The 16,839-nt window shown below is 36.6% G+C and overlaps 5 protein-coding genes and 1 long non-coding RNA gene across 6 annotated transcripts; 2 read left to right on the forward strand and 4 right to left on the reverse strand.

The window, feature by feature from the left end:
- Positions 1–1,769, reverse strand: LOC110226590. Its single transcript, XM_021018558.1, has 2 exons — positions 1,563–1,769; positions 1–415 (listed from the first exon to the last, which is right to left on the reverse strand). The coding sequence occupies exons 1-2, from the start codon at positions 1,689–1,691 to the stop codon at positions 314–316; spliced, it is 231 nt and encodes a 76-aa protein (XP_020874217.1). The 5' UTR covers positions 1,692–1,769; the 3' UTR covers positions 1–313.
- An 84-nt stretch (positions 1,770–1,853) lies between these two features.
- Positions 1,854–4,794, forward strand: LOC9304346 (probable disease resistance protein At4g14610). The gene has a single exon (XM_021018556.1). It carries the CDS (start codon positions 1,975–1,977, stop codon positions 4,618–4,620), a length of 2,646 nt encoding a protein of 881 aa, XP_020874215.1. The 5' UTR covers positions 1,854–1,974; the 3' UTR covers positions 4,621–4,794.
- LOC9304347 (transcription termination factor MTERF5, chloroplastic) lies at positions 4,739–6,694 on the reverse strand. The gene is made up of 4 exons (XM_002870257.2): positions 6,590–6,694; positions 6,328–6,494; positions 6,024–6,242; positions 4,739–5,926 (listed from the first exon to the last, which is right to left on the reverse strand). Exons 2-4 carry the CDS (start codon positions 6,461–6,463, stop codon positions 4,785–4,787), a joined length of 1,497 nt encoding a protein of 498 aa, XP_002870303.1. The 5' UTR covers positions 6,464–6,494; positions 6,590–6,694; the 3' UTR covers positions 4,739–4,784.
- Positions 6,695–6,784: 90 nt separating this feature from the next.
- Positions 6,785–8,208, forward strand: LOC110226591. The gene is made up of 2 exons (XR_002330551.1): positions 6,785–7,062; positions 7,529–8,208. It is a non-coding gene; the product is annotated as an uncharacterized LOC110226591 (long non-coding RNA).
- Positions 8,209–8,495: 287 nt separating this feature from the next.
- On the reverse strand, positions 8,496–10,570 carry LOC9306375 (bet1-like protein At4g14600). The gene is made up of 4 exons (XM_021020013.1): positions 10,398–10,570; positions 10,123–10,246; positions 9,558–9,614; positions 8,496–8,959 (listed from the first exon to the last, which is right to left on the reverse strand). Exons 1-4 carry the CDS (start codon positions 10,466–10,468, stop codon positions 8,798–8,800), a joined length of 414 nt encoding a protein of 137 aa, XP_020875672.1. The 5' UTR covers positions 10,469–10,570; the 3' UTR covers positions 8,496–8,797.
- A 110-nt stretch (positions 10,571–10,680) lies between these two features.
- LOC110226674 (integrator complex subunit 3 homolog) lies at positions 10,681–12,758 on the reverse strand. The gene has a single exon (XM_021019072.1). It carries the CDS (start codon positions 12,660–12,662, stop codon positions 11,124–11,126), a length of 1,539 nt encoding a protein of 512 aa, XP_020874731.1. The 5' UTR covers positions 12,663–12,758; the 3' UTR covers positions 10,681–11,123.
- Positions 12,759–16,839: the final 4,081 nt, after the last annotated feature.

The raw sequence follows: 16,839 nt of genomic DNA on the forward strand, positions 1-16,839 counted from the left end.
TATTCAAACTCAAATCTGGAAACAACCTTATAAAACAATCTTGAAACACATAAAGCTGTGGTTATGTATCTCTGACTTGTAATTTCATCACATAAAGCTGTGGTTATGTATCTCTGACTTGTAATTTCATCAGAAAATGTTTTACTTCATCAGAAATGCTTACTCTTCGTCATTATTGCTTTTCTTATATATCCCATAAAGATCTTACGGGAATCAACAACATAACATTACCTTATTACCACCAGTTGTTACGCCGAGGAGTTTACTATTACAGAGATAACATCAAACTTTTGTATATTTCCATCTGATAAACTCACGGGATGTTCTTCTTATGGGCAAGCTCTCGTGCCATCTCTCTTAACTCCTCCGGTGGAGGAGGTCGAGGTGCCTCTTCAGGATAAACAACATATGAACGCTGCACAACAAACAGCCAAATTTGGTAGGGTTAGGGAACGGCTCCATTGCACTGCAAAATCACCATTGCAGACTGCTCGGTAGAGAGCTTAAGACCCGGAAAAAAACCCGACTACCATAATTTGAGATTGTATATGTTGCAGTCATTTAAGCGCAGACAATTCGATAACAGTCAAGTAACAATGCGTGTACCCATTTTAGCAAAACCATTCAGGTGATACACACAAAATGGGTTAGGCAAATCGCAAATGCCCTCTGTTGAATTGCAAAACCAACACTGCAGACTGTTAAAAGCCCGGATAACTCACTGACTAGGATTGAAACTTCGAATGAAGAAAATGAAAACTATGATAAACCAACATACGAACGCTGCACAACAAATAGCCGAATTTGGTGGGTTAGAGAATGGTTCCATTGCACTGCAAAATCATCATTGCAGACTGCTAGGTGAAACCAGGAAAGAACCCGACTACAATCAAACTGAGATTGTGTAAGTTTCTAAGACCCTATTAAGTGTGTTTCAGTGACTTAAACGCAGACGATTCGATAACAATCAAGTAACAATGCATGTATGTATTTTTGTTACCAAAAAAAAAAAAAACAATGCATGTATGTACCTATTTTAAAATGAACATCTTAGCAAAATCACTCAGGTGATACACACAAAATGGGTTAAGAAAATGGCTCCCTTGAACCACAAAACCAACATTGCAGACTTGTTCTATCTATCAAACCGGGAAAACTCCCCTGACTACCATCGAAGCTTGGAATGAATCAATGAAAACAATGATGAAGAAGCATTGACAATTCAAGGGGATTGAACCATAGCTTGTATGTTTCTGGGATCATAGCAACAATGATTTAAAAAGCGACAATGGCGTTTACCAAGTTAAGAGTTACCATTCAAAATCACTAATTGAAAACCCCATCGCCTAATCCACAAACGGATCTTAAAATTAGAAATATTACTCAGAATCTAAAATTCTGAAAATGAAGCATGATTCTGCAAATCACTGGTAATAGTAATTTAACCGCTGCGAATAAGTGCGTTTAGAGTTACCATTCCTGATTTGTAATCAATCTAAAGCCTATCAGTGATGATAATTTGTGAAAGAGAAAACGAGAGAAAGAGGAAAGATTATTTTTACATTGCCCATGAATTTCTTGATATTGGTACTGTTGTTGGCGAATGTATACATAAGGACGATCGGAACAGCGACATAGACACCGAACTTGACGATCTCCAGAACCCCCTTCGATGTTCCAACAGATGACATTTTTCCCCAAAGCGAATTTCTACAGTGTCAAAGAGAGATCAGCTTTTGAACAACAAATGCTCAGAGCTTTTAGGGTTTATCGATTAAGAAATTTGGGAATCGAATTTGATGATGAACATTAGTGGAAAACGGGCCTATTTGGGCCTCACTAAACTCATAAGGCCCCCAATTATATAGAGTATAGTCTTTTATATTCGTCCAAACTCAACGTTCAATGAAATTGACTTTTGGAGATCGTTGTGAGTTGAAGAATCCAATCTCTTGTTTCTTGTCTTGAGCCGAGATGGGAGGTTGTATCTCGGTCTCGGTGTCATGTGATCAGTTTGTGAATCAGTTCTCTCAATGGTTATGCGTTAGAAGAAGTTATATTCACAGCCTTACCGAGAATCTAGCAGCTTTGCATAAAGCCATGGAAGTGCTCAAGACAAAAGAAGATGATGTGAAAAGAAGGGTTGATAGAGAAGAGTTTATAGGGCGTCGTCAAAGGATTTCTCAAGTTCAGGTATGGCTTACAAATGTCGCGAGTATCGAAAAAAGGTTCAATGATATGGTTAGTACTAGAGAGGTTGAGATAAAGAGGTTGTGTTTTTGTGGGTTTTGCTCCAAAAGTTTTGGAAAGAGCTATGGTTATGGGAAAATGGTTAGCTTGATGTTGAAGGAAGTTGAGAGTCTCTCTTCTCATGGAGAATTTGATGTGGTGACTGAGGTTGCTATGGTAGTTCAAGTGGAGGAGATGCCTATTCAATCTGTAGTTGTTGGTCAAGAGACAATGCTTGAAAGGGTGTGGAACTCTCTTATGAAAGATGGATTCAAGATTATGGGTTTGTATGGAATGGGTGGAGTGGGGAAAACTACGCTTCTCACGCAAATCAACAATAAGTTTTCTGAAATGGATTGTGGATTTGATATTGTGATGTGGGTTGTCGTGTCTAAAACTCTAGAGATCTATAGGATTCAAGAAGATATTGCAAAAAGACTTGGTCTTTCGGGTGAGGAGTGGGACAAAAAAACCGAAAACAAGAGAGCCGTTGACATACACAATGTCCTTAGGAGAAAGAAATTTGTGTTATTGTTGGATGATATATGGGAGAAGGTGAACTTAGAATCGGTTCGAGTACCGTATCCAAGTAGAGAAAATGGAAGCATAGTAGCATTTACCACTCGTTCTCGAGATGTTTGTGGGCGTATGGGAGTCGATGACCTGATGAAAGTTAGTTGTTTGGAACCTGAAGAAGCTTGGGATTTGTTTCAAACGAAAGTAGGAGAAAACACTTTGAAAAGCCATCCGGACATTCCTGAACTTGCAAAACAAGTCGCTGAAAAATGTCGTGGTCTACCATTAGCACTTAATGTCATTGGAGAAACTATGGCATGCAAAAGCACAGTTCAAGAATGGCGTCACGCGATTGATGTTTTAACTTCATCAGCCATAGAGTTTTCAGGCATGGAAGATGAAATTCTTCCGATTTTGAAGTATAGCTATGATAACTTAAATATGGAGCATGTCAAATCATGTTTCCTATATTGCTCTTTATTTCCTGAAGATTATGAGATGAAAAAAGAAGAGTTAGTAGACTATTGGATATGTGAAGGATTTATAGATGTAAAAGACGGTAAAGAGAGAGCGATAAACGAAGGCTATGCGATAATCGGTACCCTTGTCCGTACATGTTTATTGTTGGAGGAAGGATGGAAGAAAGCAGAAGTGAAAATGCATGATGTGGTTCGTGAGATGGCTCTATGGATATCATCTGATCTTGGAAAGCACAAAGATCAATGTATTGTGCGAGCCGGTGTTGGGTTACATGCAGTACCGGAAGTGAAGAATTGGAGAGCTGTGAGAAGGCTGTCGTTGATGAAAACTGAGCTTCAAAACATATTGGGTTGTCCTACATGTCCTGAACTTACGACTCTCCTCCTCCAAGAAAACCACAAACTGGTAAATATTTCCGGAGAATTCTTTCGATTTATGCCTAACCTTGTAGTATTGGATTTATCATGGAGTAGTAGTCTCATTGGATTACCAAACCAAATATCAGAGTTGGTCTCCTTGCGATATCTTGACTTGTCATATACAAACATAGAGCGGTTGCCGGTTGGTTTACAAGAGTTGAAAAAACTAATACATTTGAATTTGGAGTCCATGAAGAGACTGGAAAGTATTGCCGGAGTATCTAAGTTGTTGAGTTTGAGGACATTGAGACTACAAAAGTCCAAAAAGGCTGTAGATGTGAACTCAGCGAAGGAGCTACAACTCTTAGAACATTTAGAAGTTCTAACCATAGATATCTTCTCAAGTTTGGTTTTGGAACATTTGTTATGCTCCCAGAGATTGGCGAAATCTATTCAATATGTAGAGCTTATAGAGGTTGAGGAAGAATCATTCAAAATATTAACTGTTCCAAGCATGTGTAATATCCGTCGAATTGGCATATGGAAGTGTGGAATGAAGGAGATAAAGGTCGAGATGAGAACATCATCATGCTTCTCTAGCCTTTCCAAAGTAGTTATAGGACAATGCAATGGTCTAAAGGATTTGACATGGCTATTGTTTGCTCCAAACCTTACTTATCTATATGTTCGTTTCGCAGAGCAACTAGAGGATATAATCAGTGAAGAAAAAGCTGCAAGTTTTACAGACGAGAATGCAAATATTATCATTCCTTTTCAAAAACTAGAATGTCTTAGCTTATCTGATTTACCTAAGCTGAAGAGCATCTACTGGACACCCCTGTCTTTTCCACGTCTGAGTGAGCTCGCTGTGCAAGAACATTGCCCAAAGCTGAAAAAGCTTCCATTGAATTCCAAGAGTGGAACTGCGGATGTAGAACTTGTCATAAAATACGGCGAAAACAAATGGTTGGAAGGTGTTGAATGGGAAGACAAAGCCACTGAACTCCGGTTTTTGGCTACCTGCAAACTGTGGTAATCGTCTAATCTATGAACTTTTTTTTCTTCAACCTTTCTCTCTTATCTTTGTAATGTTTTGAAGTGTTCACTGGCTTTTACGTATGTGACCATGTTTGTTTCTTCGACTCACATGGAACTCTGCTAAATGTTCTCGGCAAATTAATTACTCTAAAACTAAAACATTCACAACAAACCACCATTACTTTGTTCAGCAATTACGTTATTAGACAAAAGCTTCATCATCTTCTTCTTAACAACTTTCTCGAACTCAATTCCTGATAGCGACAAAACCTGGTTCAACAGCAGTCTCACTCCACTTCTCTTCACCAGCTCGTATCTCGGCTTGATCCTCTCTTGTAAACTGTACCCAAAAAACTGCGGAAACTTAACGAGCTCGGATTTCGGATAATCCATTGTCTGAAAGTAATCCCATTTCGGCATGAGATTCTCTTTCAAGCTGAAAGTGTACAAAGCTCCATATCTAGAGATCATGATCCCAATCTCATCTAAACCAAAACCTTTTTCCAAGAAGAACTCTGTTACAGGCTTCAAATTCGACTCTATGCTTAATCCAAACGTTTGGGGACATCGATGTAGGAGAACCGCAACATCGACATTTAGCGATCTAAAGTACTCCATAGTTGGACGGAGCTTGTCTTCGACACTGTAACTCATGATGTTAGGACAGCGGGTTAGGATTCTCCCAATCTGTTCTTCTGTGAGACCGGTTTGGGATAAGAACTCAACAGTTGAAGTAAGTTTCTGGCGGCTGTAAGTGAGGATTGCTGGGAAACGGTAAATGATCTTTGCCCATTGATTCTTATCAATGCCAAGTGTCTCAAGAAAGGCCATTGTCGGTTTCAGGTTATCGGTTAAGCTGATTCCGCAGATCTGTGGACGTTTGCAGAGAATTGTGGGGATATCTGATTTAGGAATTCCAAGGTCTAGAAGGAATTCAACAACGGGTTTGATTTTACCATCGAGGCTGTAATAAGGAAAAGCAGCAAACTTGCGAGTAATCGTTTTGATCTGCTCTAAGTTTAAACCAAGGTCAAGAAGGTAAAGAGTCTGAGGACGTAATGCACCTTCTGTGTCTAGTTCACTAACCCGAGACACGGCTCTGAGTTTCCGAGTCTCTGCAGCAGAATCTGTGTCACCACGAGGTGGTGAAACAGGAACTGAAGATGAAGCAACAAGTCTAGTCTCAGCTGGTGGATCAGGGTAGCTCACAACAAGCTCAGAGAGAAGATCACCGTGTTCTTCATGAAGTTCTTCGAGATAAGGAATGAGAGAATCTCGAATCTCAAGAGTAGTAAGCTCTCTTCCTGTAACACAATTCAAAACCAAAGAACCAAACTTTTAAACTTCATGGTCAAGCTCTTCTCATTACACAGTAAATATTCAAAAGAAGAAAGATCGAACCTACGAGATACCGTGCTTTATGAACAGAATGGAGTCTAGAGACTAAATGATCAATGAATTGATCAGATTTATTGATTAAGCGAGAAGAGACACTGTTGCTAAGACCTTGCTTCTTGAAGAATAGAGTTAAAACAGCTTTAGCTTCTTCTTTCTCTGCTGCAATCAGATTTGGAGGTACAGGTCTTGGACTAAACTCTACTCTATTCTTTAAACGAACCCCTAATAGAAAACATCATCATTACCAAAAAAACAAAATTGTAATCTAAAAATTCATTTCTCCAATGTATCGTTTTGATTCACTCACCATTTGTTTCTTGTCGAAAAGACAATCTTCCCGTAAACCAAAGCTGTGCCCTGGTAATAACTAACCTAGTACTGGGTTTTTCTCTTCTGGCGACAAGGAAAATCTCTGAAGGTCCAATTTGACTAAGACTTTGCATTGTTTCTTGCTAATGGAGTTGATATAAAAAGCTAGGGTTTTGATGCGAACAAGATAGGGTAAATTAGCAGAGGAAGAGAAAGATTTTGTGGGAGAGAGAGGAATCAAAATGAAATTAGCGACTAACCTTGTGGATGGTGTTACTTTTGAGGAGAAAGATTACAATCGATGAAGAAGAAGATTCAGCTTGGACACCAGCGAGAGAGCTTCTTCTTCACTGAGAAGAAGAAACTGGGATTTTGAAACGACATGATTGGAGGAGACGTGAAGGTATAAAAACTAATAACTTTCCAATTGGTTGTTTGAGATTTCGTAGTTTTTGTAAGGCCCATTGGGCCCAGTTAGTCATATCACATAATATCCTATGTTGAGTTTGATCGAGACTGTTGTTGATTTGTGAATTCGAATTATGGTCAAGCAAGCATTGATTATTGAACCAAATTTCTAATTGAACCGGTAATGGTTAAGATTAGATTGATTTATCGGCTTCGGTCTTCGAGAGTCTCTGATGGACAAAAGCGTCGCCTTTACCTCACGTTGTCGATAGTAACCAAAATTCAGCAGTTCTGTCATCATTGAAAGTGAAACTTAAATCTCCAGGTCAGTTCTTTTTTTCTTATTCTTCTAATTTTTTCTTAAAGCTTAAGTCCCCTTAAATCCATAAAGATTTTAGTCGATTTTGGTGTTGTTGTAATTGGAATTTAGAGATTTCAATTAGGTTTGAAATTGGTGTTAGAAATTAAGGGACATTGGATTGATAAGCATGTTTTCTGGGTTGATTTGGACATTTAAATGGAGGGTAGAAGTTTAATCTTAGTTAGATTAGTGTTTTTGTTCCGAGAATCAATTTGGAAAATGGATAGCGTATAACTGAGACAAGTGGTATAACCGTAACAAGTGGTATAACTGTAACAAGTAGTGTAACTAGTATAACTGTTAGAAGTGATATAATTGTATAACTGGTAATCTTGAAAAAATTGTTATAAATGGTATAACTGGTACAAATGAGAAAAGTGGTATAACTGCTACAAGTCATTAGGGTTAATGTAGATTTTTTTTTTTCCAGGAAAATGAGCAACCTTCCGATAAACATATTTTTTGATTATGAAGGATATTATTCAAATACCAGAGATAAGTATCCATGGAATCCAAGGGAAGGTAGGTTTTACGGTATATCGTTTAGGAAATCATCAGTGGAGGAGATAACTTATTCGGGATTAGTGGATAGGATATGCAAGAAGATTGGGATAGATGAATCTACGACAAAGCTGAAATTGAGTTATATTCCATTGGTAGTTAAAACTTATACACAATCATATATTTTGAATGATGATGATGTATATGTTTTTTTAACCTCGTTGGATAAAGAGCAATGTAGAAGTGTGTTGCATGTAGAAGTCATCAATGATTTGGAAATGGCTCTGTTAAACGAGCAACATTCGAGAATAGAGAAAGGAAGTTCAGTTGGTGTGAACTATGGTGAGCTGATTTCAAATGGTAGAGATATTGACAGTGTTAATGTTGGTACCGTGAAAACAAAAAAACGTCGCCTAAAGCATAAGCAAGTTCCATGCGGAAACTTGGAGAGCTGGTTTCGGAGCCAGAGAGATAGCCAAGATCATAACCAAAATCTTTGATTATGTTGTTTTAAGTACTCTTTGGTTTTGTAAAACTTTGTTTTGTAATGGTACAATACAACTATGTATATCTTTAATTTCATGTTTTTATGTACTTTTTGGTTTTCAAGTTTGTGCAAAATATTCTAAATTTGTGATTTATTCGAATACGAAGGGAAGATGTCGATTTGGGTTTCGGATCTGGTTTTGCGACGAAAGAAAAAAAAGACAAAGGGAAGATGTTAATTTCAATAAAGGGGTTTGACAAAACTTAGGGATTGAAGTTATCGACCCGATTTCAAAAAATTCATGTATTTTTACCTGTTTGCTCTGGTTGGATCGAAAATTAACATTTAACTCTAAACATAAGGGGTTTTAAAGTCTTTCTCTTATATTTCGATTTAAACAAAAAAAAAATTGATTTTTTTTTTTTAAAAAAGGAGCATTTGAGCAAAAATTTGAGGATGGAGAGCTCCTGAGAATTTGATCCAACTTCCAAGTCTGTCCTAGTTACAAGTTACAACTATCAAAACAAAACTAAAGTTGTATTCTTCAAACATGAGATAGGAGATTGCTAGATTCCGTTCTTGGCCGATTGATCTGAACATTCATCGTAGGTTTTTTTTTTCTGAATACTGAGTCTCTCATCTTTTGAACATCTTGGACCGATTGATCTGAACATTCATCGTAGGTTTTTTTTTCTGAATACTATGAGTCTCTCATCTTTTGAACATCTTGGACCACATGTAGAGAATAAAGAAGACGAGGAGCGCAAAAAGAACCACGTGCATTATGTGGTTGTTGCCGCTACGGATTATGCTCATGTTAAGTTTCCTTATGTTGTTCTTCACCCCGGCTTGTGCTCTGATCAATGTCATTTGCTGTCACACACACACAAAAAAAATTGATTCCGACAACAGCATTTGGTCCCCTTGTTTTTTTGCATCATAGATGTATAACAGCACATAATGCAGTCTCACGCAACACAACCTAGTTGATGGTTTTTAGGTAACAAAAAGAAAAACTGGAACGAACTAAGAGCAATGTACATATTCAACATCATACTCTCCTTAATAAGGAAACCGGTATAGATAGACTCAATGATAAGCTGAAACCATTTCCTGGTGCATTCACTTAACTAGCCGAGGAAGAAGATATCTATTCCTACCCATCAGAGTTCAGACGAGGCCCTGCGTATAACTCTGAACATAATCTAAACTGTGGATTTATCAAGATTCATTGGTTTGTAAGCTATGTTCAATATTTATCTAACATACGTTGGGAATGAAGCTGTAGTTTCCCAAATAATGAACACAACCATTTGAAACAAGTTAAAGGAAACCCTATACGGATATTCTATATTTGATAAGTGATTCGCCTACAATGTAAAGAGTAAATTCATGTTGCTGATGTAAAGTGATTACATTCAACTTTACTGTGATGGATAAATAAAGAACTTAAGCGACATCAACAACTCACCAGTTCGTCTAAGAAGTCCCTCTGAAACTTTGCTTCTGACCCAATTTCTTGAGCAATCTGCATAAAAATATGTGATCAATGGAATAACCAAAATCATAAGGCATAAGTTAATGTGAAAAATTTAAGGTAAAAAACAAGGAATTGTAAAGAATGTCAAAGCTGATTCATTCAAGAAGTACGGCATAAAAGACATCAAATAAGTGGAATTTAATTGGTAAGTCAACTAATTTAATCATAGACTCACTAATGAGTAAACATATTCACACTATCATAGTACTCTGGAACAAAAACTCCTATACAACTAATTTACCAAAGTTCCAGCCACTTTCGAAACCAAAAATCTGTAATGAAAACGCAGACAAAGGAGAGTTGTTTGCGATTACTTGACACAGACCCTCATCAACTAGCCATAGCAATAACAAAAAGAAAAAGAAGACAAATTTCCCAATCCATTTGATCAACTTAATGCTCAAAGACAGAGCCAAGAGCCACTAGCATGCAATTCATCACAATACATTTGGCAATCAAAAACGAGAGAGAATTGGGAATTTAGAGGGTTTCATACATTTTTCAACTGCCTGACTTGGCCATGTAGACCTGTGATCTCATCATCCAGGTCAGAGTGCATCGGATCAATCCTCAGCTGGATTTCTTCTGAACCTGCAGCATTTCTAGTACTAAGCCCTTCTCTGCAGCCACAAAACCCAAAGCAAATAGAGCTATTGTTTACGCAGAATTTACCAAATATAGGACCATAAATCCCTAGTTTTCTCTATCCAAAAGATCAGAGAAAGAAATCAAAATCAATTCCAAAACGAGAAACTGATAATAGACCTATACCTGGATCTGTACGGAGCGGCTCCACCGTAAAGGGAACCACCCGCACCGCCTCTGTGAGGATTTGACGCCATCGACGCGAAATCTAATCGGATCTGCTGAGGTTTCCAATCGAACGCGAATTGAAATTGGGGAAGAACAAAGACGGATCAATTTTCGGGTTAATGGGTCGGATCTAGTCTTTTAATTTAAAAACGCTGCGTTTCTTGATTAGTTGTATTGATTCGTATACACGATTAGTTGTATAAGGAGAGAGCTATCGACAGTTAAGATTCTTTAACCAAAATTTTAAGTGAACCGGTAATGGTTTATATTGGTTTATCGAGAGAGTTACAATTTATAACTATAATAGAGAAAGAGATTTTGAAAGAAAGAAAAAAAATAGAGAAAGATCATCTATAAGCTGTGTTTATTCTATAATCTTTGGAGTAAGAATACTTTAGTCGTGAACCTCCGGTTTGTAGAACTCTTGATGATCTTGTAAACTTGAGATAGTGGATAGCTAGACTCTGTTCTCGCCGAGGCATGGGATGCAATCACACGCGTATCATTCCTCTCCGTCTTTGTTCCAAGTGTTCTGTTGGTATGTCTCCTCAAGTGCGAGTGTCTTGATCGTAAGCAGAGAGAGAGTTGAGCTTCCATTGCAGCTGAAGATTGATGCAAGATACACAATATAGACAAAGGTTTTTTTGTTTACCGTGAGGGTCTTATAAACTCTTTCAAAACTGTTCAACCTGGAATCTGGTGTTTTGCTGGATTTTCAACGGAGTTGTCCAACTTCTGATCAGGAATATCAACAATTTTGGTGCTGCATTCTTTTAAATTAGCTTCTGAAGAAAGAAATGTTTGCTTAGAAGGAACACTAAATTGATGAAGATTCACAGGAACCTTCACCTGATGACATGTCAACAGATTTGCTAGCTTCTTCTTCAAATCTGCTGCAAGCGCAGGATTTGTTAGGAATATATCCAGCGACCGAATAACTCCTTTTCGCTCAATTTCTCTGAATGCTGACGTCAAACCTCTTACAATAATATCTCGACTGCTTATGTCATAAGTTTCCACAAGATGAAGTACGAATTCAAGTAAGGAGTGAGTGATGTGTGGATACTGTGGTATCGACCATACCATCAAGAGCGCAGCAGGTTCAACATTCATAATATTATCGAATCTTTCGTCAAAGAAGAGCCAATCGTAAAACAGAGCCAGCTTAACACTTCGTTCGATGTGATGATTTTGCCTACATAGTTCCAAAAGCCAACCTATAATAGCCCATCTTGGCATGATCTCTGATCTGATGATTTCGTTAGTTGGGTGAATAACACAGCAAACGAATCTCACTATGTCGATCAAAAGCGTTTCTTTCTCAGGACCCAAGAGAAACTTCTTCAAGAACCACATCTGATGCCGCTTATGACTTCCCAATTTCACATTTCCAAGCAAAAACCTTAACTGTGTTTCCATCTCAGGAGTTATTCGAAGAAGGAAGTATCTACTTGAAGTCTTCAACTGGTAAATATCAGAGCAATGGTTCGACACCAAATCGTTCCATATCTCTCTGAACTCAGAGACATGAGACAGATCCTGCAACAACAGGATAAGGTCCCGTCCGATCTTCATACTTAAATGAAGCTGCTCTCTAAACATTTTAACACAGAATTTGATCTCCAATCTCTTCACATTCTCCAGTTTCGCAACACCTAAAACCCTATAATGATCTGCTAATAACCGAAGAAAACTATACAGAGCACTAGTTAACATCAAGGGCATATCTTCCAGCAAACAATCCCATTTCTCAAGAAACAAACTCACCAATTCAGAACAAAGCCAAACATTCTGATCCCCATAATCCCCACTGCCAATTCGTCGTAACAACGACACAAGCAAATCCTCAATCCCCACACTTGAAACATCAATCATCTCCTTAGTTACCCAAATAAGCTGAATCTTAGCGGAATCAACAAGCTTAACATGCAATTCAACAACGATTCCAATAAGTAAACTAGTGAAAAACGCATACCCATCAGTGACGAGAGCATGTAAGTGCTTGATATGGGTTTTAGAGTAATTGGGTTCGCATAAAACTCCATAGACGATGGCTTTATTGAGCTCAAGATACTCTTGTGGCTCTGGGATTTCTAAGGAAAACGGTGGTCGTAGTTTCGGCTGGAGAGACTCAAAGGCTTGACGTATTGACAGTTCGAGCTGGTTCTCAACTTCGTGTAGAGAGTCACGAATCAGTTTCGATGTAACAAAGTGGTTCTCCATTCTAAGAGAATCGACTCTAAAGGATAGACGAGAGAGAAGAGACCATCATCATTGTTTTGTGACATTTGGGGGAAAAAAACTTAGGGTTTGGTTTTCAATTTTGACTTGACTTTTTTTTTTTTTTTTTTTAACTTTAAGGTATCAAAAATACACATTTGGAATGGAAATGGTTAAAATAGGCCTTCTCTCTCTTATCTCTCTCAAATCTTCTAGAGAGAGAAAGGCTTCTTTCTTCGCCCTCCGGTTAAATTTCGGCTTCTGTCCGACATCTTTTGGCTATTATAGTTGTGGTTGGTCGGCTCTTGTCTGGCGTCGTTGGCTCCTTTAGCAACGTCGGCCAGTTTTCTCTCCGGCATCGGTGGCTCCATAGCACCGTTTGGCTGGCTTTCATGTCCGGACGAGGTCCGATTATGTAGTTTATTTCGCTCTCCGGTATACTATCTAGTTTTGTCAGGGCTATTTTATTGTCGTGTTTTTAGTTTGCTTATATAATCTCCAGAGTTTTAGTTCCGGTGATATCGTTTTATACGGCTTACTTCTACTCCGGATTATGTTGTTGGATCTACGGGTTACAGAGAATTTCATATATGGTTGTGTCTTAGTGATGAAAAGAAGATTTGTTCCTTTACATATTTTAATTGCCTTTTAGCCGCTATGTCAAATTAACGGAGCTTCAATATCTTTGCAAATCGGTGAGAAACAAATGAATCATGTTCGGATTTTGTTTTTCCGACGACGATTTAATTCACCGGAAGTTTCAAGCGTGCGGAGGTTGGCGTGTAAGAGTTTTATCTCTTCTCTGGCATCGTGTCCTCTTCTGTTCCACTGGTTGACACGTGTAGAGATACGCTTCAAGATATTTTCTCACGAGCAATAACTATAGAGATATTTACCCTTTACCACACTTTTTCAAGTTCTCTTTCACTCACACATTTATACCCTCTAAAACCAATCTTCCTCTTCTTCCTTACTTTCACCTACTTATCTTTCTTCTTCTTCCTCCTCGATTCTGATCCATAGCAAAACAAACTCTCTCTCTCTCTCCTTCCATGATTTGTACCGCCTTCCTCTCTCCATCTCTCCATCTCTCCATAGCTTATTGGATCAAATCCTCTTCTCGATGATGGCGGCGGCTCACCGGAAATCGGTGGTACCGATTCAGCAAACGGATGGGAGAAGCTTCTTAAACCATTTGATATGGATTCTCTCAAGAATTCATTTCATAAGATCACTCCTTTTCAGCTTTGTAAGCTACTTCAATGGAGTTGTTCTCATAAGATCTAGATTCTCTCATCTCTAACCAAAGTCTCGTTTCAAACACAACTCTAATTGAAACAGAGCGTGTGGCTTTGCATACTATGGATTTGTATACGAACGTGTCGGCCAAATTATGTTTATTAATAATACCATCCATGACATTGTGAACAATTGTTCGCTTCGACATGTTCATACTATCCATATACTAGCCTACTGGATTCGAACAAATGGATGACTTAAATAACCACCAGCTTGAAAAAACACAAATAAAAGTTTTGGGTAACTGTATGTGCTTGGTGAAGACCATATGTATTGTCGGCTAATTGAAAATCATCAAGACTTGTTGCAGGCTTGGGACACCATCACAACCAGCAGCACCATTATGGATTTAAGGTTCTCTAAACATTTTCAGATCATCTACTTGGATTCGGCCATAAACACTTGTCCATTTTACCATAAGCACTTGTTCATCGTAGTACTTACGAAAGTTAATAACACCGAGATAGTCAACATACTTGCCATCATCCATATATACAATCTTTGATGGATACCTTACTTGTCATGTTCTTCTCTTTTTTCAAGCTTTGCATTCACCTTGTTCTTCTTCTTCTTACCCTAATTTTAAAATCCAGAAATATCCACCGAAATTGGCGGATGTATAGTCCACCGAAAAACTTTATCATTATTCATCCATATGGTCAGAGTTTAGCGGATATGTTTGGATGATCAGTAGTTATAAATATTGGTATAGTATGTTTGTTCAAGTACCTTTTAATATCCATTTAGTAATAAACAAATGTTCAATCGAAAATGGATAATATGTAATATAATTATTTACTTAAAATATAGCAACAATGGATCTTAAAATGTAGGAAAAATTAAATCTTAATTTATTATATAAAAAGTATACAATATATGTTATGTTAAATAACTAAAATGATAATAAAAGAAAATAAGAAAAAAAAAGAAAAAAGAAAAAAAAAAAAAAAAAAGGAAGAAGAGAATGAGAGAAAGATAAGCGACGGGAAGGAGAAGAAAAGAGGAAGAGTTTGCTAGGGGTATTTTGGTATTGATAAATGTTGAACAGTTAAAAAAAGATGAAAATCTTAGAATGTGTGTGTTTTGTTACGAAAGACAAGAAAAGTGTGGCAAAGTATAACTCACCCATAACTATATGGACTTTCTATTGGGCTTAATTATATCTCGTAAACCCTTATAATTTCTTACGTTCTACTTTTTGGATGCTTTCTATTACTAAGCGTGAGCTGGGTTGATGATGGTGAACAAGAAGCAATCATAATCAAGCATATGATGGATGCGATGAGATCAGCTGCAAGCTTTTAAGCTTCAAGTTTTGGTCTTATTGGGTTTTGTTATGATTCTGCTGTCAACAAGTTACCATTTCACTGTTGTTCCTTAGTAATAGAAAATGTGTTGTACTTTCCATATGTTTGTTAGGTTGTACATGTTAAAATTTTGTAACTTACTCTTGTTCCTCCATTTTGGATTCTCCAATGATGAATGATGCAGTCGGGATGATATATAAAATGTAACCTTTTGGGAAAAAAAAAAAAGAATGGAAATGGTTCCTGCGATTTTGATATTGTGAATGATGAGCTGGCATAAAAGACTCTGACTCAACTGGCGGTTTTCTTTTACATTTTTTTCTCTAATATAAATAACCAGAACATGTTGTTCTTAGGGTTTGTGCATTTTGCTGTATGAGGCTCTATTTTTGAAACAAATTAATTAATTAAAATTTTATAAATATTACGTAAATTAGTTTGTTTGTCAACAAGATTAATTAAATATGTTAATAAATTTTAGATTTAAACTTTTTAGTAAACACAAAAAAATCAACAGAATTTTATGGAAAACTTGCAACTCGTAAAAAAATTAAGGGTGAATTTTGAAAAAATTTAAAAGTGAAGATATTTAATAGTTTTATCAAAATTAATTATAGTATAACACTATAAGTTATGGAATAAATTACTAAGTGTGTACTTTTAATAAAAGTTAAATTATTTTTGCATTTTTTGTTTATAATTTTTTTACTAACCATTTCGATTATTGAAATTACAAATAAGTTCAATATTTTCACAAATGCTCAAAATTTATAAGTTACACTGAATCTTCAATCCTTCATTCCTCAAATTTTTCTCGATTCCTTAAATGTTGTAACAATTTTTTATTCAAAGAATTCTTCAGTATATATATATGTGTTATCATTTAGATCATATTATACATGTAACACTTTGACCAAAAAAAATACAAGTAACACTTTTACCTAAATACATAAACACAGCTGATGTTGGTCGTCAAGAAAACAAAAAATCTAATGTTTAACTTACTTCGTTTTTTTCCGAGGATATATATATATATATATATATCTATATATATATATATATATATATATATATATATTTCCGAGGGATATATATAAGTTTAGAGAAATTTGTAATTGTTAGTGTTGCTAATAAAATCATACACAAATTATTAGTATGATGAAGAATTGAATTGTTTAATAAAGAAACACTAGGAGGATGTAGAACTTATTATTGTCAATAGAAATATTATTGTCAATAAAAACTTATGACAATTGCTAATAAATATTTTTTGTTTGCCCAAAAAAAAATATATATATATTATTGTCAATAGAAGAGACCAAAGGACTCGGAAAGACGAGTTAATTTACATATAATGTCCCATTTTGATGTTAGTTATCGACAAAATATTTGTATAATAACTACATATTGTGACTCTTAACGGTGAAGGAGCATCAACCACCTATGAAGGCAACATTCCCACGACCATGTAGCTTTCAGAATTAAATAAGAGAATCTAAGTCCATCTATCGATTTCAATTAATTTGTTTGCCTATTTTTAGAGAAACTGAATAATGTGCGACTCCAACTTTTAT

This window comes from Arabidopsis lyrata (genome assembly GCF_000004255.2).
Source record: "Arabidopsis lyrata subsp. lyrata unplaced genomic scaffold ARALYscaffold_7, whole genome shotgun sequence".
NCBI lineage: Eukaryota > Viridiplantae > Streptophyta > Magnoliopsida > Brassicales > Brassicaceae > Arabidopsis > Arabidopsis lyrata.

Excerpts from the sequence above, each read along its gene's own strand:
- LOC110226590 (XM_021018558.1), bottom strand. The coding sequence starts at position 1,691 with ATGTCATCTGTTGGAACATCGAAGGGGGTTCTGGAGATCGTCAAGTTC. Across the intron at positions 416-1,562 it reads TCAAGAAATTCATGGGCAAT|CGTTCATATGTTGTTTATCC; the intron begins GTAAAAATAATC and ends TTTGTTGTGCAG.
- LOC9304346 (XM_021018556.1), top strand. The coding sequence starts at position 1,975 with ATGGGAGGTTGTATCTCGGTCTCGGTGTCATGTGATCAGTTTGTGAAT.
- LOC9304347 (XM_002870257.2), bottom strand. The coding sequence starts at position 6,463 with ATGCAAAGTCTTAGTCAAATTGGACCTTCAGAGATTTTCCTTGTCGCC. Across the intron at positions 6,243-6,327 it reads TTTTCGACAAGAAACAAATG|GGGTTCGTTTAAAGAATAGA; the intron begins GTGAGTGAATCA and ends GTTTTCTATTAG. Across the intron at positions 5,927-6,023 it reads TAAAGCACGGTATCTCGTAG|GAAGAGAGCTTACTACTCTT; the intron begins GTTCGATCTTTC and ends ATTGTGTTACAG.
- LOC9306375 (XM_021020013.1), bottom strand. The coding sequence starts at position 10,468 with ATGGCGTCAAATCCTCACAGAGGCGGTGCGGGTGGTTCCCTTTACGGT. Across the intron at positions 10,247-10,397 it reads GCCGCTCCGTACAGATCCAG|AGAAGGGCTTAGTACTAGAA; the intron begins GTATAGGTCTAT and ends TTGTGGCTGCAG. Across the intron at positions 8,960-9,557 it reads GGGACTTCTTAGACGAACTG|CAAATGACATTGATCAGAGC; the intron begins GTGAGTTGTTGA and ends TGTGTGTGACAG.
- LOC110226674 (XM_021019072.1), bottom strand. The coding sequence starts at position 12,662 with ATGGAGAACCACTTTGTTACATCGAAACTGATTCGTGACTCTCTACAC.